This window comes from Colius striatus, chromosome 3 (assembly GCF_028858725.1).
Source record: "Colius striatus isolate bColStr4 chromosome 3, bColStr4.1.hap1, whole genome shotgun sequence".
NCBI classification, from domain to species: Eukaryota; Metazoa; Chordata; class Aves; order Coliiformes; family Coliidae; genus Colius; species Colius striatus.
This window is the reverse complement of record NC_084761.1, coordinates 58,605,644-58,632,468: the sequence shown is the minus strand read 5'-3', so window position 1 is coordinate 58,632,468 and position 26,825 is coordinate 58,605,644. Positions and strand designations below refer to the sequence as shown.

The window sequence follows — 26,825 nt, the reverse complement described above, 5'->3', positions numbered from 1 at the left end:
AAGACAACGCGCTCTGCAACGGCCCGAGCGAACAGGGCTGCACGCGAGGGCCGTGCCCCTGTGCCGAGGCGCCCATCTGCCTCCCCCTGCCTGCCGCCACCCCACCACCCAGAAGCATGGGACGCCGCGGCAGCCCCGGCTCCCCCTTTCCCGCCGACACCCCGCGCCCTCGGCTCCGGGAGCTGAGGGCCGTACAGCCAGCGGATGGGCCCGGGTGCCCCGCCGGGAGAGGTGCCCTCGGCTCCTCCATCCGCGGGGCCTGGTAGCCGCGGACTGGTACTCCCGGCTTGATTTACCAAGGAGCTGGGGAGCGAGCCCTCCGACTACTCGCTCGCTTTCTCCACCATCCCCTCCCCTGCTGTCGGCGGCAGCCTCGGGTGCCTGGCTGAACACCACCCCCCACACCACCGCACCCCCCGAGCCAGGCGCCTTTCCCCAGCACGGCGACGCGTCCACTGTCCCGGGAAGCTGCCCCCCCCCCTCCAACCCTTCCCCATGGCACCTGGCGAGGGGGCGGTGGTGCGGCCGCCACAGAGCAGCCCCGCGCCCCGCCCCCTCTCGGGAGGGGAGGCGCTGGCGCTGCGGGGAGGCGGCCTGAGCCGGGCCGGGTCGGGGGCTGCCCTTCCCGCGGCCCCTTCGGCGGGGCGGTGCCGGGCGGGGCGGTGCCGCCCCTCGCGTCAGCCCTGCGCGGCGCGGCGGGGACGGGAGCGTCCGCGCTGCCGCGGCGGGAGAGGCACCGGTGGGGCCGGAGGCAGCTCCTCACGGGAACAAAGCGCGAGCGGCGCAGTCCCTTTGGCCCGCTGCGGGGCCACACGGTAAGAGTCGGGCGAGGGACGGGGAGGGGGGCGGTGCTCGGCTTCTCTGGGGACCCTCCCGCGCCCCGGAGGGGCGGCTCGGCGTGGCGCGGCGCGGCGGAGGGGCCGCAGGCCCGACCCCTCCCTCCCTCCCCCTCGGCGACGTGGGGCGGAGTGACAGCCCTGTGCCCTCGGCCTGCCCCCCGCCCGCCCCCTGTCCCCCGCCCCGCCGCGGGATGCACCTCCCGGGAGCGCCGTCCCCGCTCTCCCCTGGCCCCGGAGGGCCCACGCAGGGTTGCGTGCCTCCCGCTCTGCCTGCGAATCGCTCTTAAAGCGAAGAGTGGGGAAATATCAATCAATAGAGAAGCCGGTATGGGCGTGAAGCCCGAGAGCAGGTAGGTGTGGGGACGAGCGCCTCGACATGCGTCCGTCGCCCGAGGAACCGAGCCAGCCGTTTCCGCAGCCCGGCAGCGGGGCTGGGTGGAGGCGCCCAACTTCGCCCGTAGCCTGGCCGAGGCGGCCCCGGGGTGGGACGGGCTGCGCGACCGGCCGAGTCCCCGCCGGGCCGCCGCTGGAAACGCTGGGGCAGCGGCGCGGGCTGGGGCTGCCTCGCCAAGTACGCGGGCACGTAGCGGTGAGGACTGCCGTGCGCAACAAGCCATTTTCTCCTCAGTGGAGCAGCCTGGCGTGACTTCCCGCGGAAGAATGTCTCTCAGGAGGCTTTTTGGTGTATGTATGTGGGGGGATTGCCTTCCTTTTTCCAGCCCCTCGTTACATACAGTTCAGTTCAGCTGCCTGAAGGCTTGCCTCTGCGGCAGCGTACGCAGCGCTCCCGTTGTCCTAACGATATGGCAGTAACACTTCCTGGTGTAAATCACTTGGCGATAGTTTTTGAAGCTCTTCTTAAAGGCGGCACTGTAATGAACCCTCAGTGCCTGTGGTAAGCTTAAAACCCTCTGAGCTAGAGGTTGTTTTCAAAACTGACATGTGTAATGTGCTCCATTATTTTTAACAGAAATGGTAGAAATGTAGCCTGCTGTTGGCTTAGTCTTGGCATACGTGTAATTCCTCTTGCTGTGCCCTGTTGGCGTGCACTCTATTTTAGACCCAGTCATAGTTACCTTTGCCGCTGTCTGGTGAAAAAAGCCATTTTCAGATAAGTGCTTAGGGATGCAGGTGTATCAAGCAGTAACTATGAAAAATAAGCTTCATTGTAATGCTGTACTGGGGATAGCTCTTCATTCTGGAATAATTTGAAAAAATAAAATCTTTCAAGATTAAAATCCGTGGAGACTTGAATTTAAAAGCCTTAGCTATTAGCACTTATTGCAATGTTTCAACTAAATGGATACGTTAATGTAGACTGCTGTTATTATTTATCACTGCTTTTATGTTTCTTTTATTCATTGAAGACATCTACCTGAATTAGTTGAGAGATCTTATATTTTGCTCTTTGTATCGACATCTTCCTATAAAATAGTCTTTCTGACTCTTTTTCCCAAGTTATTAATGCCTTTTTTTCCTCAAAAAAATTTCAGAACATGGTCAGAGGAGGAATGGATGTAACATGATATCCTTGGAGCGCTCAAAACATAAAATCTGCGAAGATTTGGTTTTTGGTTGAGTAATACAAAGAAAATGGATGAATCAGCTTTGCTGGACCTGTTGGAGTGCCCTGTTTGCTTAGAACGCCTTGATGCTTCTGCGAAAGTCTTGCCTTGCCAACACACATTTTGTAAGCGCTGTCTGCTGGGCATTGTGAGCTCTCGAAACGAGCTTCGATGCCCAGAGTGCAGGACTTTAGTGGACTGCAGTGTTGACGAACTTCCCAGTAATATTTTGCTTGTTAGACTACTGGATGGCATCAAACAGAGGCCTCGGAAACCCGGTGCTGGTGGTGGGACTGGTGGCACAAATGCTTTGAGAGTTCCCATCACTGCTGTAGCCAACTGTGGGTCGAAGGACCTGCAGAGCTCTCAAGCTGGACAGCAGCAAAGGGTACAAGCACGAAGCCCTCCTGTTAGGGTGAGTACTGTGTCACGGTAGCACTTTGTTGCAATTGTATCTCTTCCCCCTGGTTTCAAAACAGTTGATAGCCTCTGCTTCAGGATAGGGACAGTCGGGTAGGAAATAACATCAAAACAAAGTATTTTTGAGAATTGTTGGTTTCTAGCAAAACCTGCCAACATTGTTCTTTGTCTTGGTTTACTGTTATGGAAGTACCAGCAGTAATAATGCTTCCTTATTAATGCTCTCAGTTCTTGAGGTAAGGAGAAGAGCATCTCAGTACCGTAACTGTCATTAGAAGAAAGTAAAATAGAACAAGGTGATTGATGTGGAAGTTTCAAGTAGTCGATAAGTATAAGATTCTTGAGAAGAACACTTGAAACTTTTCTTGGTTTGTCAACTGCAATGTTAGAGCTTTTATTTTGTAATCTTGCGCTTTCTGTCGTGATTTCAATTATCAGTAGATTTCCTGTGAGTTACATATAACAGATGTTAAAGGTGAGCAGGAAGTAGCGTTCTTGTTGAAGTCGATGAAGGTTTTGTTATTGACTTCTAAGGAGCTACATTTGTACTTCTCATCCTTTAAAAAGAAATCTTTCAATTACTGTGGCCTGGCAAGTTATTTATACTCTCAGTCCTTACCTCTTCTTTAATTCTTTTTTTTCCTCAAATTATTTTGTCTAAAGTCTGTGCACTGTGATGAGAAGACATTGTCTTCTGTCTGTAGTCCTGCTCCTTCTTATGAGCTATGCAACCTGTAGACTCTGTCATACCTTATAATGAAGGCTCAGTAGGCTCACTGAGCCATTCTAGAGCCTCTCAGAAAGCTCTTGCTGACCACTTTGTGATGCTTGTATATTCAGAGTTCCTGTGTTTGGAGTTTCTGAGTGGTTTAGGTGATTTGCTTTATGTGTAGTTTATTTTGTTTCTAAGAAATGTCTTAAGGAGCTCTAAGGAGAGGGCTTAAACGTGTATTTGGCAGGAGTAGCCTTTATTTTAAAGTATAGCCAAATTATTTGGTTTACTTTACCCAGTGAGGAAAGCCTTAATGCTGATCTGTCCTTGGTTGTGCTGCATGATGGGAATCTGTAAAATGTCTTGGATACACCTCTGTAAGTTTGCGTGAGGATTTAAAATACAGGTTTTCTTCCATGAGATTGTATGTTTTTCTCTGCTTGGTAGAGACTCTAATTATGTTCTTTTAGAACATAAAAAATAGTAATTACCATGACACCTCCTGTTAATGAGTTTTGTTCTTTGTATAGATGAATCGGTAAAGGAGGAGAGAAGATGATGTGTGTATATTGGGATTGTGGGGTTTATGGTGTTTTGTGGTGGTGGTGTTTTTTTCTTTTGGAAGGTAAACCTTAAAAATACTGCAGAGAAGCTTCAGCAGTATCAAAACCAATCTGGTCTTCTCCAGAACCTTAAGATGTTTGCCATGATACCTTGCATTTGCAAAAGCTCTTCAACTTAAAGCCAAATATCCATATATCTTGTTTATATATTTTTGTGTTAGCTTTTGTAAATAACTATATTTTCAGACACTGATGCTTCTCCCACAAGGCTTCTGCCATACTATATATGTGAATGACTGTTCTCGAGGTTCTCAAAGCCTTATTAGAAAAAAAAAAACTTGAATATGGGATATTCTCTCTCTCTTTTTTAATGTTCTATAGTATCCTGTTGTGCAACATTTGCATTTCCAGATGCTGCGCAGAGCAGCGAGTGATAACATACGGAATGTTGCTTCAGTTTATTAGTCACACTGTACCGTGTGCCATTAAAATTGTGACCGTGTGTGTTCCTCATGCAATTAACTGTTTCTCAGTGTATATTAGTGATAGATTTCAACATTTTACAGTAAGTCTGAATGCATCTTTGTTTCTGAGGTTTCACAGGCATTCTTGTGTCTTCCTTCCTTAGGAGATAGGGAAAGCTGATCTTCTCATCTTTTGTCCGCTTTGTCCAGAGCCTTTTTTACTAGGAAGGCACTACTTTTAAGAACATGAGCTGATGCTGAGGGATAAGAAGGGGGAGATAAAAAGTACTTTTCCTTTTTCCTATATGAAAAGTGTGTTTTAAAAAGAAACCCTCCAGAAAGTAAAATGCCAATTTAATGGACAGTGGTGAAGTGAATGCCCTATTTGTTTTGCTAGCTATAACGTAAAGATGGTTTGCAAATACAGTACCTCCCTGGGAACTGGAGAGGAAAATCTGTTTCTAGATGAGTGGCAGAGTCAGATTTCCTAAACTAATTTTGCTGAAGGGGAACTAGTAAATGAAAGTTGCTGTTACGTTAAATGAAGTGAACGTGGATGAAGGCTGTCAAGTCATAAACATTCTGCTTATACCTCGAAGTAATACTAAGCTCATAAATGCCCTTTCAGAGGATGCCATAATTTTCAGAAAAGGTTAATACAGCATGTACTGTAGCCCGATTTCCTGAACTGTATTAATGACTATGGAGCTGCCAGCCCTGTTATTGCACAGTACTATGTATATTGCATTCTCTGTAGGTATGTGGTGACACATGGCAATAAACTAACAAATGGTTCCTTGAGTTTTTAAACTAATGAAGCTGGGTGGGTGGTGAGGATTAAATTTTGTGCCTTGTATCTCCCCCACTGCAATAGCTCTCTTTATTTCCATAATCTTTATAATCTTCCACTGCTTTAACAACTACAGTTTCTCCCTACATGTTCTTAACCTCTTTCGGTTCCCTGTTACTGTAATGCATAAAGCTTTCTGCACCTTTCCCAGGGTACCAGGTGGACAAAGGCAGTGTACGGTTGTACCTCATAGAAAACTATTTGCTGACTCCCTAGCTCTTCTGAGCAGCCAGCTTGTCTGGGAGAACAAATAATAATAAACACCCGTGCTGTAGCTTCCTCACTGGTAGCACACTGTCAAATGTACTTGGGACTGGCCATCAGGAGCAAGTTATTGAGGGCTATTGAGTGACTGCTTGCTCACATGAGCCTTGTTTCTTTCAAAAGGGCATATGAAAATTTTAGGGTACGTACTTGCGAATTTATGCTCGTGTTACTCATCTTTTCATTCCACAAAGTATGTCAAAACAGGTATTACCTTAAATTCCTTACGGTGGTTATGCAAGGGTACAATTATTGGAGGAGTCTTAAATGTATCTTTGCATAAATTGGTAGATACTGGACAGCAGTTCTAATTTTTTTGCTAGACTACCGATGAAGATGATATGCATTTAACTTTTCCCTTGAATTTGTGTGTGCCTAGGACATACTAATTCTCTTGCTACTTTCTTTATAGTTCAAGTTTCTTAACTTAGGGCTATCTTCTCAGCAGAACCTACAGTGGAGTTGTCTAGTCTGAAATCTCACCACTGCTGAAAATATTTTTATAATTTTCTCAGCTGTTCTCTAGACCAAGCGTAGGCAGGAAGAGATAAGTGAAGGATTCAAATATCTCTCTTCTGGAAAGAAAAGAACTAACAGCTCCAAAGTTGGCCGTGTCTAGTAGAGTTGGTGCTTGTGCTGAATGAGAATTGTCTAATTCGAGTATATCATACTGTATGTCAGTGGGAAATCTTACCGAGCAATATTACTGTGCAGACAGTGGGCAAGTCCTAAAGCTTTTCCCTTTTATCTTGTTTTTATTCTGGAGAGCTGATAAAGACCTCTTGTGATGTCACTTATGGTGAAGTCTTCTTGAAATAAGAGGCTAAAGGAACATTACAGACTGTTAGAAGATGCTCATTTAGGTGTTAAAGGGGCTTTCAAACGGTATCAATAAATTCTGTGCATACTTGTAACTTTGTTTTTCTCTTGAGAACCGCTAACATTTGAGATGTTTGCAATAAATTCTTTTAAACTGAGGAGGAAAGACAAACAGGAGGTTGTTCTGTGAGTTTCTGTTAATGTGCAGCTGTGTTGCATTGCAGTGCAAACCCACGCGTCCATTCTCATGCTTATGTAACACAGGAAAGCAACAGGAAAATCTGAAATTCCCACATCCATACTGCTGCAACGAGGTTCACTTGTGACCCAGTAGGCTCGCCTGGGAACTGCTGAAGCAGCATTAGTGCCAAAAAGGAAAATATGTGGAGCCAGATTCTCTTCTCCCAGCTGTTGTGTTTGAACTCAGCACATAACTTGGGGCAGCAGGGAGTATGGGCCACCTTCTGCTCTGCGTGGACTTCAGCAGGTCTGTCTGTTGGACTTGATGCACAATGTTAGCGGTGGGTTTTCTTTTATCCTAAACACCTTGAAGAAGAGAGCTCATGGTGGCAGCTTGCACAGCTTGACTGTTTAGCAGGATTCAAAAACCTGATAGGAACTGAAATAAGTGCTCCTGCTGGAGCCACAGCACTCACTGGCCAACTGAGGTCCTGACAGAACTTAGTTGTCAAAGGAAACTTCTTAGATTAGCAAACTAATATTGATTAGAAAACAACAATGGGACGGAAAATGTATGTTCATAGATAAAAAACTGATTGAAAATACCTACGGGTATTGCCAAGCATAGCAGCAGGTGTAGATGGGAATCGGATGTTTCAGTTGTCTCTGACCAAGAATTGGCAGAGTAAAACAGTAAACAGAAATGTCGTATCAGTACACATCTGCTAGTCAGGTACTCTTATAAGAGGCTCGCATTGTGATAATAGATAAAATTGTAAAGTATGCCATTTTGGGTCAGAAGTGGTTGTAGAAATGTGCAAGAAACAGTGGCTAATGCAGTTAGATTCATGATTCATATTTCTGGAGGTAGGCTAGAGCATCATAACTTGATGATACCTGAATTTGAGAGCTGTGTTTTTTACAAACTGTTACAAAATTTTCCTTCTCCCATATTTTAAAAAAATACCTAAAAGAGTATGTTACCCTTGTCTGTGTAATTTTAATTATGTATTAATTACTTCATGTATTCCATCCTAAAGAAGAAAAGACTGTTGAGATGCGACTTTAACCTCTGGAATATTTTGATTTGAGACTCTGGAGATAAGTGTCTATTCACATTCCCAAAATGTTTTCCAATGGTTGCTCTGGAAGTATCTCCAAATCATGTATTGCACGCTTTTGTTTCCTCTCAAGCTTTCTGAAATACCAGATTCTACTTTTACGTGTACAATTGCTTGTACAATTTTGATTACTTCTGTAGCGCATTTGTATCCTATATTAAGATAGAGAAAATGTAATGAAGATTATAAATATAAAAGGAAAATAGACTGTCTCTCATGGTGTTAGTGTGTTTCCTCTCAGAGATAAGTAATTAAGTGAAGGGGGGGATGGATAAGCAAAAGGAAGAATTGTCTCAGTATCCAAAGACACTGAGCTAGGATTGAGAGCTTCCGGGCTTGGTTCCTGACTCTGCCACAGACATCCTTTATAACCTTGCAGAGAGTCATTCAAAGCTCTTTGTGCCTCGGTTTCCCATCTGCAGATATGACTGATAGTACTTCCTTTGTTTGACTCACTATTTAAACTGTATACTCTCTAGAGCAGAGATTGACTTCTTTAAAAATTTTTGGATGTCTCTATAGGGTGTTTGACAATGGGTCCACAGTCTCAGCTGAGGTCAGCAGATATGGCTGTGCACTCTTTAAATCATTGACTTCCACATTATTGGAGAGCTGTTCAAAATCCATTTCCTGTACCAGAATTGGCCCAGTCCCTAGTGTTAGGTTGTTAAAAGGATTTCATTTTGTTTGACCCTTCAATAGGGAATCTCATAAATACCTCAGTGAGAAAAAGCCAGACGCTGAAATTTGAGGAAGTTCTTCATCTAGAGAAATCTGCATCTGAGTGGCACACTGGTGTGTGGATTTGAGTGTGTTTTAAAAACAACAAAATGAGAATATCTAGGGTGAATGGTGTTAGTAGTACAGAAATACTCGATTCCATACTTTGAACCTTGATAGCAATCTTTTAACCTGGTAGCTAACACTAATCTGCTTGATAAAATAGCTGTGAAAGTAGTGTAATCCTTTTACTTAGAAAATAATTAGATTTTGAAGCAAGTTGGTTTATGAGCTAAACATGAAGTCTACAGTATTTGTGATACTTAAATCTTTTTTTGTTTTGTTTCTTATACCCTTTTTTTTTCCTGCATGAGTAGAAGATACTGTTGTATCATTACGTTGTTTTCAGGTGGAAGAGAGGGCCATCTTCCCTTCATTTTTCCAATTTAATATTTCTCTATTTCTGTAGGTTGATTTAAAACCACCAACCTGAAATAAAATGGTGTCTTCTTTTTTTTTTTCTCCACTTCAGTTTGTTTGTTAAGTTACAGGTTATTGCTCTACTCAGAAAGCTTTGATCATTTAGAAAATTTGAACTTCAGCACAAAAAAAGAAGTCTAAAGCCCTTGCTTTTTATGAACTTGTGAAAAGGAGCAGGATTTTTCAAGAGAATAAAAATATTTTAATTTTTCTCTTACTACCACACAAATAAAAAAGCAGTAACATTGTTTTACATAGGTGGTCCAGGGTCTAGTTAGAAAAGTCAGTCAGTAGTACTATTGCAGTGTTTTCTGTATGCATGACATCTGACTTTCTGCAGTGGGTACCTCTTGTTTGGTGGCTTAATGGACATTCTGTAGGGTAGGAAGAGTGGAAGGGGCTGATTGGGGTGGGGACAGCTAGAAACCCTTCTCCTCCCTTCTCCTTTACCCAAGTGAAATGGTTTTCACGTGGTACTTCCTCTTCTTACCAGTGTGTTTAGTGCGTGGATAGGAATTGCAGAAAACTGCAAGCCTGAAACTGCAGCTGTGATAATAAAACTGGAAACTCGTTATGTTCAATTGTTTGTCTTTCTTTTGGTGGACTTCCCCTTGCAGTGCGTTTGGCCTTCTCCTTAACACCTTCCTTGCTCTTTTCTTTGGCTCCATCATTGTCCTTTATTCAAATGTTCTCTCGCCTCTGATCTTAGTGTAGTGCTTCCAAGAAAAAGAAAACATATATTTTTCTTCCCTCTTGTGTCCAATTTGTCCTTAACTTTGCCAAACACGGGTAACATAAAATAAGCAATAAGAAAGAAAATGTTCTATTGAAGTATCTGAACTACGGATGCTTGCGGTATTTATGACTAAATCTGCTAAATGAATGAAGAGCACAAAGTGTAGGTTAATATTGCTGTATTGCTTAGCCTCCTTTAGTTTGAAAGTTTCTGGTGGTTTGGTTTTTTTTTTCTTCTCCTTTAAATCATTGCCTATGTACACATCTTGGTGTAGGCAAGAATGTTTCTCAGTAATTAAAGCAGAAATATCATCTGGTCAACCCTGTTCATATATACGCATCTCGTTACTGCATGCATGAAGGGAAAGTGTGCATCTGTTACATCTCAGATCCTGTCAGATGCCGCTTTGTTAGTTCATCTCAGAAAATCAGCAATGTATTCTTGGGTCAGTTGTACTAGACCAATTTCTTTGCTTATCACCAAATCATAATCTTTACAGAGAGCAGAGTTTTTTTGGACTGAGAACAGCTGCTTTGAGTTGGCTTAATTTTACGAAGCGAGTGGCCCTGAGGTGTGTTAAGCACACATCCAAGTGCTCTTTTTCTGCCCTACTTGTATTTCCTGGGCATAGAGGGGGAGATGGCAGCACTGTCCTCTGTTTGATTGTCAAACTGAACAGTAGAGCTAGTCCTAGTTAGAGCCTTGCTGCACTAGGAGTGTCTGAATAACTGCTTTAATTTATTCTCATCCCATAGATAGTGCCAGGGCTGCCATGCAGTTAGGGCAAGATGCCTTTAGCTGGATTTGGTCAACAGAGAGACAAACAGTTAATACTGTTTTCTGCATGCCCTTAAACATTTATCAGGAAATCCTCAAGACTTAGGAAGGTGTTCTGGAGATAAGGACAATCACTCCAGAGAGAAACTGAGTCTAGCATTTGGAATTCTTTCACATATGATGCTTACATGCATGTGTTTAAAATGTTTTTCAGTGTTTCCTGGAAACATACAGGTTTGGATTCTCCGTTTGAGGGGAAGTTGAAACACAGAAGTCAAACTCAACTCTTCATATTTCATTTGCAGACAATGGTGCCCAGGTGTCACAGAATCTTAGGCTGCTACATACATGAAAATCAACTGTGGCACATATGAACCGTACACTATGGAAAGAATTTAACCCTTTATCCCTAGAAGCTTAAGACTCTTGAAATTTACTTGACATTTGTTGTGGCACTCAGGCATGTGATTTGTTATCTAAAATTAAGTTTTCATGACATAAAAGTATGAATACTTTAGAATTTAAAGTAATTTAATTTCTTGTCTAGGTCTTTGTTCCTATCTTATTTGCCACTTGATTAATTTTCCACCACCACTACCTATAATATAAGCACTTAAGCTCTCAAGTATAAAAAACCAGAACGTGCAGGAACGTGTCTGATCTAAACATGAAAACATGATTCTCTTGTGCATGTGTATGTGTACTGTCTCTCTTGCACAGTAATTTTGTTTGAAACATTGCTGATATGCTAACCCTTCCACATATAGTTTTTAAAACGTGATATAAATTTATGAGGGCCTTTTTAAATTGAGCTTAAAGCTCTGGACTGGTGCTTAATTAACTGCTCTGTTTTCCAAGTTGACGTGATTCCTCAGTCAAATAGTGATTGTCTGGTTTTATTTTCTGTAAATGTGGAAAGTAGAATTTTACAGTTACTAGCTGAGAAGTTTGCTATAAATCATAAATGCATTTCAATCAAAGGTAACCATTTCAATGTTTCTTAACTATTAATACAGATATAATTTTCCTTCTCTCTGAAGTGAAGGAGTGCTGCCAGTGTTGCACAGAAGATAAGCCAGGTGTTGGAGAGTGGGCTGTTGGACTTCAGAACATATGAAACGCTCCTCAGTTTTTAATATCTCTTTGTTATATAAAGGAAGATATGTACACTACCTCCCTTGACTTCCTCTCAGCACCTAAACTTTCAAAATATATGTATTCATTAAAACCTTTTTAAAGAAGTGAAGAGCTATTTTATCTTGTGTGAATCACATTTTTACAAGACAACCCTTTGAAAAGCTTTAGTTAAAGACACAGGTATCCTCTCCTACCAGACTTTCAAGGTGCTGAGCTGGAGAAAAGGAATGTAGTCATACTCGCACATAGGAGTGAGAGGATCAATACTGAATGATTTGAAAAATGTCTCTTCAGTTGTTCCTTATGAGCATGCTATCTCAATTCTTTAGATAATAGTCTGCATTTGATTTATATAAGAAAATGGGGGAAGGATGAGGCACTTGTGACTTATGAGGAAGTGTTAAGATAAAAAGTATTCAAAGATAATCAGATGACAATCTTGAGTTGGCATATATAGGGCATAGCTGTTCCAGAAGCTTGTTTGAAAGAAATCCAGTAAAGGTGAGTTCAATGTGCCGTGGTATGGCGTCTCTGAGTAAAGATACAGCTTTCATTCTGAAGCTAGAGTTTGCTAGAAGAAAAACAATGTCTCTTGGACCTTCACTTGTTTGTCTATGCCAGTGCCCTACAATCTGTCTCACATGATCTTCCTTTTCATGAGCTAGATAAATATCTGAGAGGACACTCTTAAATCTTATCCACACTAGCAGAGTTAAGCCATTTTCAAAACGTGTTTAATTTAACACAGTTTTAAATCCATAGCCTTATTAAGTGAACAAGCCTTTAGCCTTGCCAGCAGCTTCTTGTAATCCTCTTAGATCTTTGGTCTAAGCAGTCCAGGGCCAGTCAATAAGTAGATGAATAGATAATCTTTCAGAAGGCATAGAGATCTTCCAGAAATAAGTGTAGATATCTACACTGAGTTCTAAAAGGTTGAGAAATGCTGAACTGTTTTTGGAGAAGGTAGTTGATTTTTGTTAGTATAAATGAATCTGAATGTCTTTATACCGGTACTCAATGGTTGAAATAGCATTTGATTTGTTCTATATTTTGAAAAAAATAATACCTTTTACAGATTTCTTTCTTCTGTTCAGCATATGAAGCTTAATGGAAGAAATCTGAAGTGGTCTTGTGTAAACACTCACTGTGTTTATATTTTTTCAAGGTCTTGTAGCTATAGAAATAAAATTGCAGTTTTGAACTTTTCTATTAAAATACACATTGGAAAATACACTGCTGGAACACATGAGTGTTAATGGCTTCCATGAAAACAGATCTGGTAAAAATCTGCAAGTACAATAGATACTCTTCATTAAAGAGACACTGGTCTTAGTATTTCTGTGTTAGCTGAAGCAATAGGAGCTGCTGCTAATGGTGCTGATCTGCATAATATCTGGAACAAGGGAGACTAGCCTATGAGGGCTGATAAAACTGACCATAAATACTGGAGGTGGTTCAGACATTGATTAGTGTCTGAAGAAAAATGGATTTTCAAAGATAGGGTTAAAAAGTAGGGGGGAAAAAAAAAGAAGCAGAGCTGTACATGAGCCATCAAGGCAACAGACAACACTTAGAGAACACAAGGACTTGCTGGTAGCACTGATGATTGCAAAGTATGTGTGTGTGCTGTTTCTTGATTGTGTTATTTTCAGAGAAACATGGTTTTATAAATATTCTTGGTAAATACTGTTTGGAATTATCATTTTGTCTTTCTAATGGAAGTAAGCCAGCAAGGACCTATGAATGTTGGCTAGCCGTTTGACAGAATCACAGAATCTTAAAGGCTGGAAGGGACCTCAAAAGATCACCTAATCCAACCACCCTACCAGAGCAGGACCACCTAGAGTAGGTCACATAGGAACTTGTCCAGGTGGGTTTTGAATGTCCCCAGAGAAGGGGAGACAACAATCCACCTGGGCAGCCTGTTCCAGTGCTTTGTCACCCTCACAATAAAGAAGTTTTTCCTTATATTTCTTTGGAACCTTTTATGTTCCAGCTTGTACCTACTGCCCCTTGCTCTGTCATTGGACATCACTGAGAACAGCCTGGCTCCATTCTCCTGACACCCACCCTTTACATATTTGTAAACATTAATGACATCACGCCTTAGTCTCTTCTCCAAGCTAAAGAGCTCCAGCTCCCTCAGCCTTTCATCCTGAGAGATGCTCCACTCCCTTCATCTTGGTGGCCTTGTGCTGAACTCTCTCCAGCAGCTCAGTCCTTCTTGAACTGAGGGGCCCAGAGCTGGACTCAAGATTCCAGATGTGGTCTCACGAGGGCTGAGTAGCATGGTAGGAGAACCCCTCTCGACCTACTGCCCACAGCCCTTCTAATACACCCCAGGATACCATTGGCCTTCTTGGCCATGAGGGCACATTGCTGTCTCATGGTCATCTTGCTGTCCACCAAGACCCCCAGGTCCCTTTCCCCTACACTAGTCTCATTGAGTTCATTCCCCAGCCTGTACATGGGGTTATTCTTTCCCAGATGCAAGACTCTACACTTGCCTTTGTTGAATTTTATTAGATTTCTCCCCACCCAACCCTCCAGCCTGTCCGGGTCTTGCTGAATGACAGCACAACCCTCTGGTGTGTCCAGAGGCCTGTCAGAGACCCCTGAGGGACTCCACTAGATACAGGCCTCCAACTAGACCCTGCCCTGAAGACCACAGCCCTCTGCCTTCTTCCTTCAACCAGTTAACAGTCCACTTCACTACCTGATCATCCAGCCCACACCTTCTCAGTTTTGCTGCCAGAATGCTGTGGGAGATGGTGTCAAATGCTTTACTGAAATAGAGAGAAACCACATTCACAGAACCGCCACCATCTATCCACCTGGTTACATTTTTATAAAAGGCTATCAGGTTGGTCAAACATGACTTCCCCTTGGTAAAACCATGTTGACTGTTCCCAGTGGCTCTCTTGTCCTTTAAATGCCTGGAGACAGCACCCAGGATAAGTTGTTCTATCACCTTTCCAGGAATCGAGGTGAGCCTGTCTGGTCTTTAGTTACCATCCTCCTCCTCGCCATTTTTTAAAACTGGAGTGACATTTGCTTTCCTCCAGTCCTCAGGCACTTCTCCTGTTCTCCATGACTTACTGAAGATGATGGAGAGTGGTTTAGCAATGACTTCCACCAGCTCCCTCAGCACCCGCAGGTGCATCCCCTCGGGGCCCATGGATTTATGTACATCTAGATTGCTCAACTGGTCCTTAACCCAGCCCTCATCAGCCAAACAAAACTCCTCCTTTAACCTGACTTTCTCTGGAGCCTGGGGCTCCTGAGGACAATCTCCAGCAGTATAGTCAGAGGCAAAAAAGGCATTCAGTAACTCTGCCTTCTCTGTATCCTCTGTCACCAGGGCACTCACCTCATTGAACCTCATTGAGGCCTACATTGCCTCTAGTGTTAGTTTTGTCCACAACGTATTTGAAGAAGCCCTTCTTCTTGTCCTTGACCTCCCTTGCAAGGTACAACTCCAGTGAGGCTTTATGTTTCCTAGTTGCCTCTCTGCATCCTCTGATGACAATCTTATATTCATCCCAAGTGACCATCCCTTCCTTCCATGATCAAGGGCTAACAAAAGTTCATATTTTATCTCCGTGTTTTTTGTTTGTCTTTGTGCACAACATTTTAAAAAAAAATGCTGGAAAAAATAGCATTTTATACAGAAGTCAATTTTTCTGTTTTGTTATTTTGTCAGTATGCACTGAATCTGCCCTAAGTAAATCACCATAATTAAGTTAATTCAGCTTTTGGATCGTACTGTGAAAATTGGTACTGGTGATTGTAGTGGCTTAATCATGCAAACTTTTGCTTCCCTTTCTAAAACTGAAGTTGTTCTGCTCTGTGAAGATAAAATATCCACTGCAAAAAGAATTAAAACCCAACTGCCCACATTGCAGGCAAGTGCTTGGGTCATTTGTCTAGAGAATTGTTTTGCTGTCCCTTTCAGTGCTGTAATGGGGGTTAAGAAGAATCCATACCAAGATATATGTGGTTTGGTGGTTGGATCTCATGTCAAGTTGGGATCATGTGTTACAGATAGTAATGACACTTTTAATGGGAATAGCGCCTTTTCTTTCTTTTTTAATCTCCATGTTTCTGTCCCTATGAATTATTTGGTGAGAGAAAATAATTTTGATTGTATGTTTTGTCTGCAAAGCACAGAATTAAGTCGGGCTTAATTTTACAAGAGTGTGTTTTTCCTCTAGTTTTTGCCTGTTAGATGAGAAACATAACATTTGTTGTTTGTGTTGGCTTAGTTGCTATATTTCTCTTCTCATTTTCCTCTGTAATGTAAAGATGAGATTAATTTAGGAGGAAATAATTAATTTCTGACTTCTGTTTTTAATCAGAAAATAGTATCTCTTGGGATAAACTTTCAGATGTTGGAGCATTATTATTTTGAAAGAAACTGCTATTTACCAAAGCACAAATTAAGGGTTTTTTCACAAGTTAAATCATTTTTATGAAGACAACTTTAAAAGCGTACACAACTTTGAATATTACATTTCAGGTTAGCTGTGTCTCTGATCAGGTGGGGATTATATGTCTGCTATTGAATTTGAAAGAAAAATAACAAACATAGTAATTTCAGTGTAGTGTTATTCCCTTAAAAATAATAATAATCACCAAATTGCATTGAGATATGTATGGACTTCAGCTTTTAATATGACATCGCACATTGTATCTAGCCTTTCACTTTTTCCAATTCACAGTTCTTCTGTTAATGAGTATCAGGCATGTTCTTTCGAGGTGACAGAAAAAATGATTAAATTTTGTGTGCTTTATGTTACAGCACAAAGTATTTGTATTTAAAAAGAATCATTGAGCAGTGTAATGTTTGTTTCCTTTTTTAAAAAAAGCAAAATAGAACCACAATGTTCTACCTCCAAGGGGAGAGAACTGAAGCTATACACATATAGCATTATTGAGAAGTACAAGTACATACTCATATTATGGATCTAGATGAAGACTAACTATTCTAATTGGTGCATACAGATGAGGGCATAAAAGTGACTGTATTGTGCTATATAAAATGTTGGCACCAGAAAGCTGAACTGCAGGTGTGTAGAAGTCATCCCTTTGTTCTCTTTCCATGTTCTTCATTTACTCTGTGCAATAACTTCAAGTAAAAATAAAAACTGTGACTTTTTGAGTGTATTTTACTGTTTACCTTCTTTTAATGAAACTACTTTTTTAATATATTGCTTGCTCATTTTTTTTATTTATTACTTCTATCTACTGCTTGAGTGTTTTGGATTTTTTTTTAATCTCTTGTATTTGAGGTGCTTCAGCTATAAAGATTCTTAAATTCAAAGCTTTGTTACAATTTGTGCTGCTGTCAACCATTTAATATAATTTTCATTTTAGAAATGTTGTCAGCCAGCAGAGTGTGCCCAGAAAGGGCTGCTGGGCGCGACTGGTGTTCTAGTCTAATCTACCCAGGAGTAATTGGTACAAGCATTACAAATAGTTCTAGCCAGGCAGCATTAACACCAAGTTTGTGAGAAACCTCTGGTGTCTATTTTTGTTTCATTAGTATTGCCAGTGATAGAAGCAGAGGAGTGTGCTACCAAGGTTATTGGCAGTGTATGACTCAGGCTCTTCTTGGCTAGGGTAAACTCAAAGCACTGGCATCTAGCTCACATCAGTATCCTGCTTTAGATGTTGCTTAGACCAAAGGTGGCAAAATTAGAAGAAATGCTTACTGTAAGTGGAGTTGTGCTGGAAGCTTCTCTGAAGTGAATCACCCTGGAATGGACAAGACCATTAAATGCTGAGTCTATCCAGTAGCACTTTCTGGTGTGTACTTTTAGTGTTTGGATTTTTCAGTTTGTAATTACAACACTGCAATGAAATGGGCCACCAGGCATATCAAAACTGCTGTGAGTGATAAAAACTAAACGTAGCCTCTAGCACTTTAACAGTAAAAGAAAGCTGTTCATCTGTCTTAATCTCATATGTTGCCAAGATGAGAAAGGACTGTTCATAAGCAGTAAGAGTCTTTGTGAGTACAGACTTAATAGTAGTAGATTTAATGATAAAGTTTATTAATAGAAGCCTTGGCCAACACTTGCTCTTGTTGAAATTCAGTGTGCTTTCCTTGACAATTATTGGTGAGAGATCTTAAGTTAAATGCTGTTTTCTGAAACTAATTTTAGACGTGTTGTTTTGCAGCAGGCAGGTGTTTATCCCACATGCTGTTCTGTAGAAACCTGTAGTTGCAGTTAGATGGTCAACATCAAATCTGGTCTCTGACTCAATTGTGTTTATATTCTTATGGTCTTTTGCTAGACTGACCACAAAGTTGGCTATTAAGATGCTAGAGACTGCAGTTATCGATCACATAACTGAGCTTTAAGTTTCCCAATGACCAATATTCCAAAAAGGATCCACTGTAGGTAGTCTCTAGGTAGCGCTGAAAAGCAGCATGTCTCCGAAATTCTGCCTTTCCACACCCAAGTGAGTTAATTCTGAAAGGTAGAGGACAGTTTCACTGGTATTTACAGTTCGAAATCCTCTTCTAGATTGAGACGGTTACATTGATGATTCCTTCAAAAGTTATTTTTTCTTTAGAACAAAACAAAACAAACCCCAAACCAAACACAAATAGGAAAATCACTTAAAACAACAGCAAAAATACTACCTGGTATTTCAGTGACCTGAGTCCTTCCCAGGACACTTTGGTCTTTTATTCTCAATTTGTGGAGCTGTAGACTGTTCTACTCCTTTCTGGACTGTGTGCACTTTCCATCCCTGTACAGGTTGAAGAGCTGTAAGATGTCTCCACCCTCTTCTTTGGGTAATGGCAGGAAAAAAAGTAATTGACTTGATTGCAAAAGGTCAGTGGAAAATGAACAAGGGAATGAGGTGTGACCAGGACATATATGCATCTCCAGTTCTAGCAGATCTGGTGCATTTAGTATTACTTAGATAACAAATGCCTCCAAGTCAGCACAAGAGATGATATTCTCCCCTTAATTTCTCAAAATAAAGTTGAAATTGAGAGTTGGGCAGAGAGGAACCTCTCATGAGGTTCAACAAGGACAAGTGCAGAGTCCTGCACCTTGGGGAGGAACAACCTCATGTACTAGTACAGACTGGGGATTGACCTGCTGGAGAGCAGCTCTGCAGAGAGAGGCCTGGGAGTCCTGGTTGATGATAAAGTGATCGTGAGCCAGCAACGTGCCCTTGTGGCCAAGAAGGCCAATGGTATCCTGGGATGCATCAAGAAGAGTGTGGCAAGCAGGTTGAGGAAGATTCTCTTCTCCCTCTACTGTGTCCTGGTGAGGCCTCATCTGGAGTCCTGTGTCCAGTTCTGGGCTCCCCATCTCAAGAAGGACAGAGAACTTCTGGACTTTCTAGACTTCTGACTTTAATAGTAGGAAAGTATTAAGTGTTAATCTCAGCAGTGGCAAAATAAATACTTCTTTTCTTTGTATGAAGTGGAGATACTGCAAATCAATTTCCATGTATACATTCTGTACATAGCTATTAAAAAGGCATAGTAAGGTATTATGAAATAAGAGTTTTTATATTATTAGTAATTTGATGGATAAACTTGAAAGTTTTATTTCTTTTTAAAAGAGATGATGCAACTATTCCTAGGTTTTTGTGGGGAAGAGGGACAAGAAATAATCTTTTATTAGTTTCATCTAAGACTATATCTGCATTTTAACAATCACCATTTTTTCTGGTGGGTTTTAGGTTTTAGTTTTTTTTTCTTGCCATTGGTTTGTCCATTGGATTCTGAGCCCGTAGCAGAAAGATACATTATGATACAAAAAAACTTTATATTCCATGAATTGAGTTACCATTTAGATCCTGTTTCCAGCAGACAGGAAGATGAGGTCCTTATTTCTCAAAAATACATTGAAATGGACAAAGAGGGGCTGAATCTTGATTCACAAGACCATTTCCTCTAGTCGAAATGCAGTTTACATACCACTCCTTTGATTTTTAACTTTCCTTCTTTGCTAAACTTTATCAGAGTAGTTTATCTTATTGTCCGTTGCAGTAAGTTTTGCAAGCTGTGAAAATAACATGTTTTCAGAGATGTGACTGAAGCCCGTTATTTCCTTTCAAACAAATGATAGGATGTGCTAGAAAGTTGTGTGCAGGAAGGTAGAGTCACAACAGTACTATCAGTATATTCTTATTTAGTCAGTCATAAATTCATAAATACTGGCATATTTATGTGTTCAGCCAATGTTACGTACACAAAGTACCTCTTAATAGTTTGTCAACTCTGTACTCTTTCTTTCCTAACATGTCGCAAGTTTTCTTCAATGATTTGGTTTTATATATGTGTAGAGACTTTTCTGGTGCTACACATTGTGGTCAAGTTCTTTATAGGATGTTTTTTTTCTTGGGTTCTTTCACTGTTTGAGAAACCAGTACAGATGAATCACTGTCTCTAGTATACTTTTTGCTGTGGTAAGCTCAAGTACCCACACTGAATAAATATGGTTTATTTTTTGAGCAAACGGTGAAACATTATGTCATGGAATTAGATAGTTCAGTCTGTTTATGGGGCAAGCCACACATTTTCTATTTCATGGGCAGATGAAAAGAAAAATACTGAGGAAGGTTAATCTTTGTCTAATACTATATGACATAAACTCTTTCCTGGTGTTTGGTTAACAGTTCTGTTTATTCAGAGATAATGTTACTGTTGTGGTTTTTTCATTTCTATTTATTTATTTTTCTTTGCTGATGGACTTGTACTTTTGAAAATAAAGGCAAAATAAACCTGCTACTTTGGGGAAAAAGAATCAAGTCCACTTGAATTTTTTGAATGGCGTGACCTTGTTTCACAGCTCTGGAGTTAATCTGTCAGTATTCTTCCAGTTGAGATTCATGTGGTCAAGGTTGCTCCCTAGCCTAGCTGTATAAATTTGATAGTGCAGGAGTTTGATAAAATTTTTTATCTTGCAAGAGAGACTGTTATAGGTAAGCTGTGGAGTGTTTGGTTTGGGTGGAGTTACACACTATAGAAAAGGAAGAAAGATAGGCAACACAGTCTGAAAATTATAGTATGAATTCAGATACTTCATTTTTTTCCCCCTCAATAATAAAATGCATTAATGAACACTATCTTGTAGTTTAGACTCTGAGAAACTGTTAAGTTCCAGCTCTTAAGTTGAATATGACATTGGGCAAGTCACTTAGCGTCTCTGAGAGCTGAATCATGATCTTTGACAGGTTTATCTGTGGCAATTCAAACTGTTATCACTTCTGCCTTCTGCTGAAGGTTGCTGACAAAGTCAGTTTAGGCTCATTAGCAGGTTGTGAACTATGTCTGCTTGAGGAGCTAGTACATGGTTTTTCCCTGTTGTCCTTGCCAATTGGACAACAAACTTAGACAGGAAAATGGATCAGAAAATAATAGCAGTAATGTTTTAGATGCTGTAGTAATGTCTTCAGGAGAGGAGGAATTAGTCTTTAGCTCTTCAGCTGTGACATTAATATAATACTTTCCTTTTCTTTCTTTAAAAAGCTTTATCCACTGCTTATTTATTGTGTTTCTAAGATTGAGGGAGATCAGAAATCATCTTGTGCTGCATTTAGATATTGGGATGAGGGAACATCCAGGTTTCCTAAAAGAGAAATAATGTATTTCTCTAGCTTATGCAATTAAATCTCTCAAATATTGTAATTTATAGAATGCTTACTGAAGTAAATGTTTTTTTATTCACTGTATACATAAAGTGTTCTGTCTTTTATGATAAATTTTTCACTGAAAAATATTGTACCCCAAACAAGTCTTACAAGTAGTATGATTTTAAATAAGTCAGTATTTATTAATGAAAATGTAAATTACTCATTGCAATAGTGGACTTGTGAGATAGCTAAGTGTTGCAAACAGAAATAGAGCTGGTTTCTGTACATGATTTTTCTGATTGTATTTTGAGGCCTAATTTGATTCTTAAAAAAATATTTTGTCAAGTAGTAAGTGGAACAGATCTGTTTTCTATTGGATATTTTTAATTCAAAAAGCTCTGTACATGTGTCTTTCTGTTTTTTAATGAAATGAGCACATAGAATTTGTGTATTTACAAAACATATCATTTCTAATACATTTAGATCTCCTTTGTGGCTGCAATAGATAAGAAATCTCAACCATGAAGTACTGCATATGATGGTGTTTACTTTAGAATATTGTGTGGTATTTTTCAGATGATATATGTTGCTCTTGAACTTCATAACACAAGAAATTAAGGTTGCTTACTCATAATTGAGTTTTTAAAGATTATATCTGCACACTTGTTGAAATGGAAATCGTTGTACTGATGAAACAGAATGAACAGAAATTTCCCAGTGGCAAAGAGAATATTTAAAAATACAGGCAAGCCTTGGCAAATTTGGTTTCTAAACCTGTATAGATTATAGCATTATAAATAAGATTCTTTTAGCATAAATTAGATTAACTGTATATGGTGCTGTGTGTTTGATTTTTTTTTTTAAATTAACATTAAAGTGTTTCTACTATACATTCAATAAACAGAAGAGTGATCTTTTTCTAGCTGTATGCATACAGCTTCACTAATAAACAGTTTAGCATTCACCTCAAAGTAATCATTAAACTAGCATACCGTCTTATCTTTAGAGTTTTTCATATGCAGTTCATAATTACTGGCATTATGACATCTTATAATACAGTTTTTAAAACCTGGGATACAGGTGTGTTTTGATCTACTCTGCTTAGATTGGAAAAAGCCTGATCAGTCACATGAGAAGTACGCAGGAAATCTGCAGAGCATGCTGTGTATGAAGTAATAGTACCTTACAGCAGTAGTATAAATTTAAAATTACTCAAGTTTTAACATTGTTTTCTATATGTTACAATACATATTTGCAGAGGATTAAACTTCTCTGCCTAGTTAATATCTTAATTTTTTGAGAATCTGTCTGCACAAATTGCCTGAATTGCCAGAATCTGTCTGTATTCCATGAAACCCTTTTCAATGACCCCACATTTGACTACATTGTTTTAGGTAAATTTGACTTTTGAATTAAGAAATTTAAAAGTTAAGAGGTTTTTGTGGTGGTTTTTTTTTTTTTTTTTTTAATTTATTCTTCATTCGACATTGAAACATGGGAAAAGTGTACAGTCAATCTATGCTTCATGCTATCATCTTCAAAAGTAGACTTGCACAGGGGTCTTCCAGCAGGAAGGTCTAAAGTAGGTTGACTTTTTACGTTTTGGGGTTTTTTTTAAGTTTTAGTTTGTTAATGATTGTAAAATGACCTGATGTGACATACTTCATTTTTACTTCTGCCCAGTGTTTTGCCTAAAAGAAGTACTTGTTTTAGTAAAGGAATAAAGCAAACTAAAGTGAGTTCTGTCATTTTCCAGTTTTTCTTAATTAGACATTGTTTTGGGTTTAGTTGACATTATTTGTCACCCGGTGGTAGCCAAAAGCCTTTTGCTAGAGATAGTAAGAGTAGATATGAAATTTTAAGGAGAAAACTATTAATGGTCTATACTTTTTGCAATCTAAAAATTTAATGCAGTTCAAATCACACTAAATGCGATTAGAGTTGCTGTCTGATGGATTGTGCATGTTACTTTACATGTGGGGTTGTGCAGAAAATAATTTATCTCTTTTTTTTTAAAGACATAATTTTGATTGCAGGTGATTGCACTGTATACAGTTAATCTACTTTATGCTAAAAAAGCCTTATTTATAATGCTATAATCTACACAGGTTTAGAAAACAATTTTGCCAAGACTTGCCTATGTTTTTAAATATTCTCTTTGCCACTGGGAAATTTCTGTTCATTCTGTTTCATCAGAATACAGCAGTATTTAAAAGAAATTCAGTCCTCCCTCATTTCCATGCTGGAAAAAGGACTACAACTTACATTTTTACTAGCTAGGCAGAGTTGTCTTTGGTTGCAGGAGTGGGTATAATCACCCCTTGAGCCTTCCTCCTACGCACCCTTCACGTTGTTTTGCAAGTATTTAGGCCTACGTGCATCCAATTCTAAGTGTTCATGTATGAACAAAAAATTTAAGACTGTAATTGTAAAATGAAATTTTTCCTTGGTTCCTATTAATGTGAAATGAAACAACGTCCTCAAAGAGAGTGATACACATTGTTGTTACAGAATTAAAATGCTGAGCAGTTTTAGAGAAATAGAACTTGTGGTAGAGCACGTTTGTGTGCTGCTAGCAGCCGGGCTGTACAGAAGGTGCACACTGTTAGGCTGGTGAGTGCTTCTCCTCTGAATTGGCTGGAGCTTTTCACTGTTGCACCTAAAAGATTAAAGCTACTCTGACATGGAGTTTTGGTGAGTATGTAGGAGGCTATTTGAATTTTTACCCTTAAGACAGTAGTTCAAATACTTCTGTTGGAATGGGAATTGGTTCCTTTTTAACTAATGCTGTTATTTGTTGCCTTCTGATTGAAGAGGAAGGTGGTAAATATTGCTCACTCTAGCAGGCAACTGGAAGGCAGACAAGGAGAGCAGTTCTGCTCAACTGCCAAGGGTTTCAGCTTGAGGAATAAGGAGCCAGTTGGCAAAGCTGGTAAATTATTTGATCTGTTTTTGCACCTATTTGTTTGCAAAAGTTGAGATGTTCTGAATTGAGAGATGGATCGTGGGTGGGCCCTTTTAAATCCTGATGTTATCTTCAGTGGCAGGAACCAGCTCATTGGTGACTGGGATACATAACTGGCAGCGGGGTTATTAAGTGGGACTGAAAAAAGCAAAAAAGCAAAAGGATAAAGAATTAAATACTGTGTTCAACATATCTTTTATGAGACAGGCCTCTGGTTTTCCACAGCAAGCATTTTGATGTGATACAAATGTACCTTGTGTGATTTGATATGATGTTGTAATGTTTCCAGTGGCAGTTTTTGTTGCATGAGGCTGTGAGCTTTTAGAGCCATAGAACTATAAATAAATGGAAAGGGAGAAACAAAGACTTGATTTTTCTTGCTAGGGTGTAGTGCAGGCATGGGGAGAAATATCTGGTGAACTTAAAGAAAAGGAGAAGAAACATTTTTCCCTCCAGGGTTCCTGGTTGACAGTAGAGGGTTGTAATCTTGAATTGTTTCAGTGTCTCCTCATCCACATTCTCTAGACGCCTTTTTATTTTTTATTGTTTTTGTCAGAGCTTTCAATTGTGCCTTTCTCACTGGGTTAACGGAACTGTCTATGGGAACAGTGCTGTTAATAACAGGTTTTTTGTGTAATTTGTGTTACAGTAAGTTTTTTGCAACTGTTTTGTTTTCTAAAAGGATTATTCAGGACACTTAATCTATGTGTCCCTACTCCGTGTATTTCTGAGAGTTAGATTTGCTTACCAAAGTATATTTTAGATTTCTAGGGTTAACATTTTTTTAGGTATAAAATTTGGACCTTTTGCAGCCGTCATTCTCCTTTAATCTTTGAATATTTTCGTGTTTTATTACTAATGTCCTTACTATTCTTAGGCATAGAACTGTGGTCAAGGGAAATTATATTGGTCCATAATACTGTCTCTGAAAATGCTGTTATTATACAGTAATTGAGGAAATTGAAGATGATTTCTATTTTAGACTCTTAAGTTAAAATTATTATTTTCAGATACTTTTCTAAATAAATTTTCTAAGAAACATACTGTATCTGTATACATGAGGAGTGGTTATCAAAAAATGTTCAGTCTCTGCTAATACTGGCTTAGCTGCATCAGTGTGTTATGGAAGCAGGAAGTCTGCTTTTGAATTAGCAATAGTAACAGTGCAAATGTGTTGTGAAAAGTCTGTTAGTGTAGATAGGGGTTATGTCTCTACTAAATAAATTCAGAGTTCCTAAGAAAGATATAAATATTTGACAACACATATAGGTTAGTCTGGGTTGGCTGGGAGAGTAACCCCTTTTTTCTTATGAACGTATGATGAAATGTAGATGAAGATATGGGAGCAATAAGAGAGAAGAAAGAATGGGAGAAACTATAAATATCCTTAAATTTTGTATTTTAATGTGATATTTGATTGTGTCATGATTAATTCACTGAGTTGCTAAATACTTTCAGTAAGTTAATCAGTAAAAACTCCTTCAGATCACATTGGAGTACAATGTGAATATTTTGTCTCTGAGCATTCTCCCAAGTCCTAATTATTTCCTTTTCCTTTTTTTTTTCTTCGACTGAAAGAGTTTACATGTTCTTTTTTTTAAAGACCAGAACAAAAGTGGAAGGAAATAGTAATAAGGCAATACTGAGTTGCAATGTGTTAAAGGATGAATGACATTCTTAAGGGAAACAAAGTAGGAGGGCAAGGCAAAGGTCATTTAAATGCTGGACAGTAGCAGCTATTGTCTGCAGGGAAAAATGACGGCCAACAAAAAAACCCCCATATCTCTTCTAAAAAGCCTATATTCCCTGCCACAAATATTCAAACAAAACAAACACTAACCTTCAGCATTCTCGGAGTCCTTCCTTCCAAGACTCAAAGCTCTTAATGCATCTGAAAATGAGAAATTTATTCCCAAGGAAGATAGTTACATTTTAACTGTGTAAATTTGTTTCTTTATTGTATTTGACTACATGTTTTGAAAGATAAGGATGGAAAACTTTGCATTTTCTAACTCATATATTAAAAGATTTTCTTCTGCTGTGTCCAAAATGTGCTTTGTGTTTCGAAAGCATAGCAGGTCTTTACTGCAGAAAGCTACTGTTCTGCTTTTACTATCAAGCTGCTAATCAACTAGTTTGTACAAAAGTATGAATGAGTACTAACACTTGTTCACCTAGAAATGAGTGTTCTGTGTGGCTTCTGGTAACACTGGATAACTTCTAGACTGTGACCTTGCATTGCTTCCTTCTTGTAAGAAAAAGATTAGTAAGAAGGGGTCTTATGTTGTTGTGAGTAGAAGTATAATAAAATGCACAAAATCTGCTGTAACGAGGATGCTGACTGCCCATGTAATAACAAGCAATTTCTAAGATGAGTCTATGTGTGTTACTGTAAGTGTAAATGTGTGCATGAGCATTTTTAAATCAACACTTGTGATTTAAAAAAAATGCCTTGCAAGCTATAGTAACATAGTCATTAACTATTGCATGATTTTTTAAAAAATACTGATTAGTTTTTCTTGGGTTTTCTGACATAATTTATCATTGTTTTGAGGGTAACTGGAGTCTCACTGTACATCTGGATATGGCTGATTTCTAATTCAT

General features: G+C 39.7%; 1 protein-coding gene across 1 annotated transcript in view; it reads left to right on the top strand.

Annotated features, from left to right (window-relative positions):
* The first annotated feature begins 682 nt into the window (after positions 1 to 682).
* The window catches only part of SH3RF1 (SH3 domain containing ring finger 1), an 85,988-nt gene continuing 59,845 nt past the window's right edge, over positions 683 to 26,825 (top strand). The window contains exons 1-2 of the mRNA XM_061993956.1: positions 683 to 815; positions 2,333 to 2,819. Coding sequence (XP_061849940.1) covers positions 2,433 to 2,819 — 387 coding nt within the window. The 5' untranslated portion in view covers positions 683 to 815; positions 2,333 to 2,432. The remainder of the gene's footprint in view (positions 816 to 2,332; positions 2,820 to 26,825) is intronic.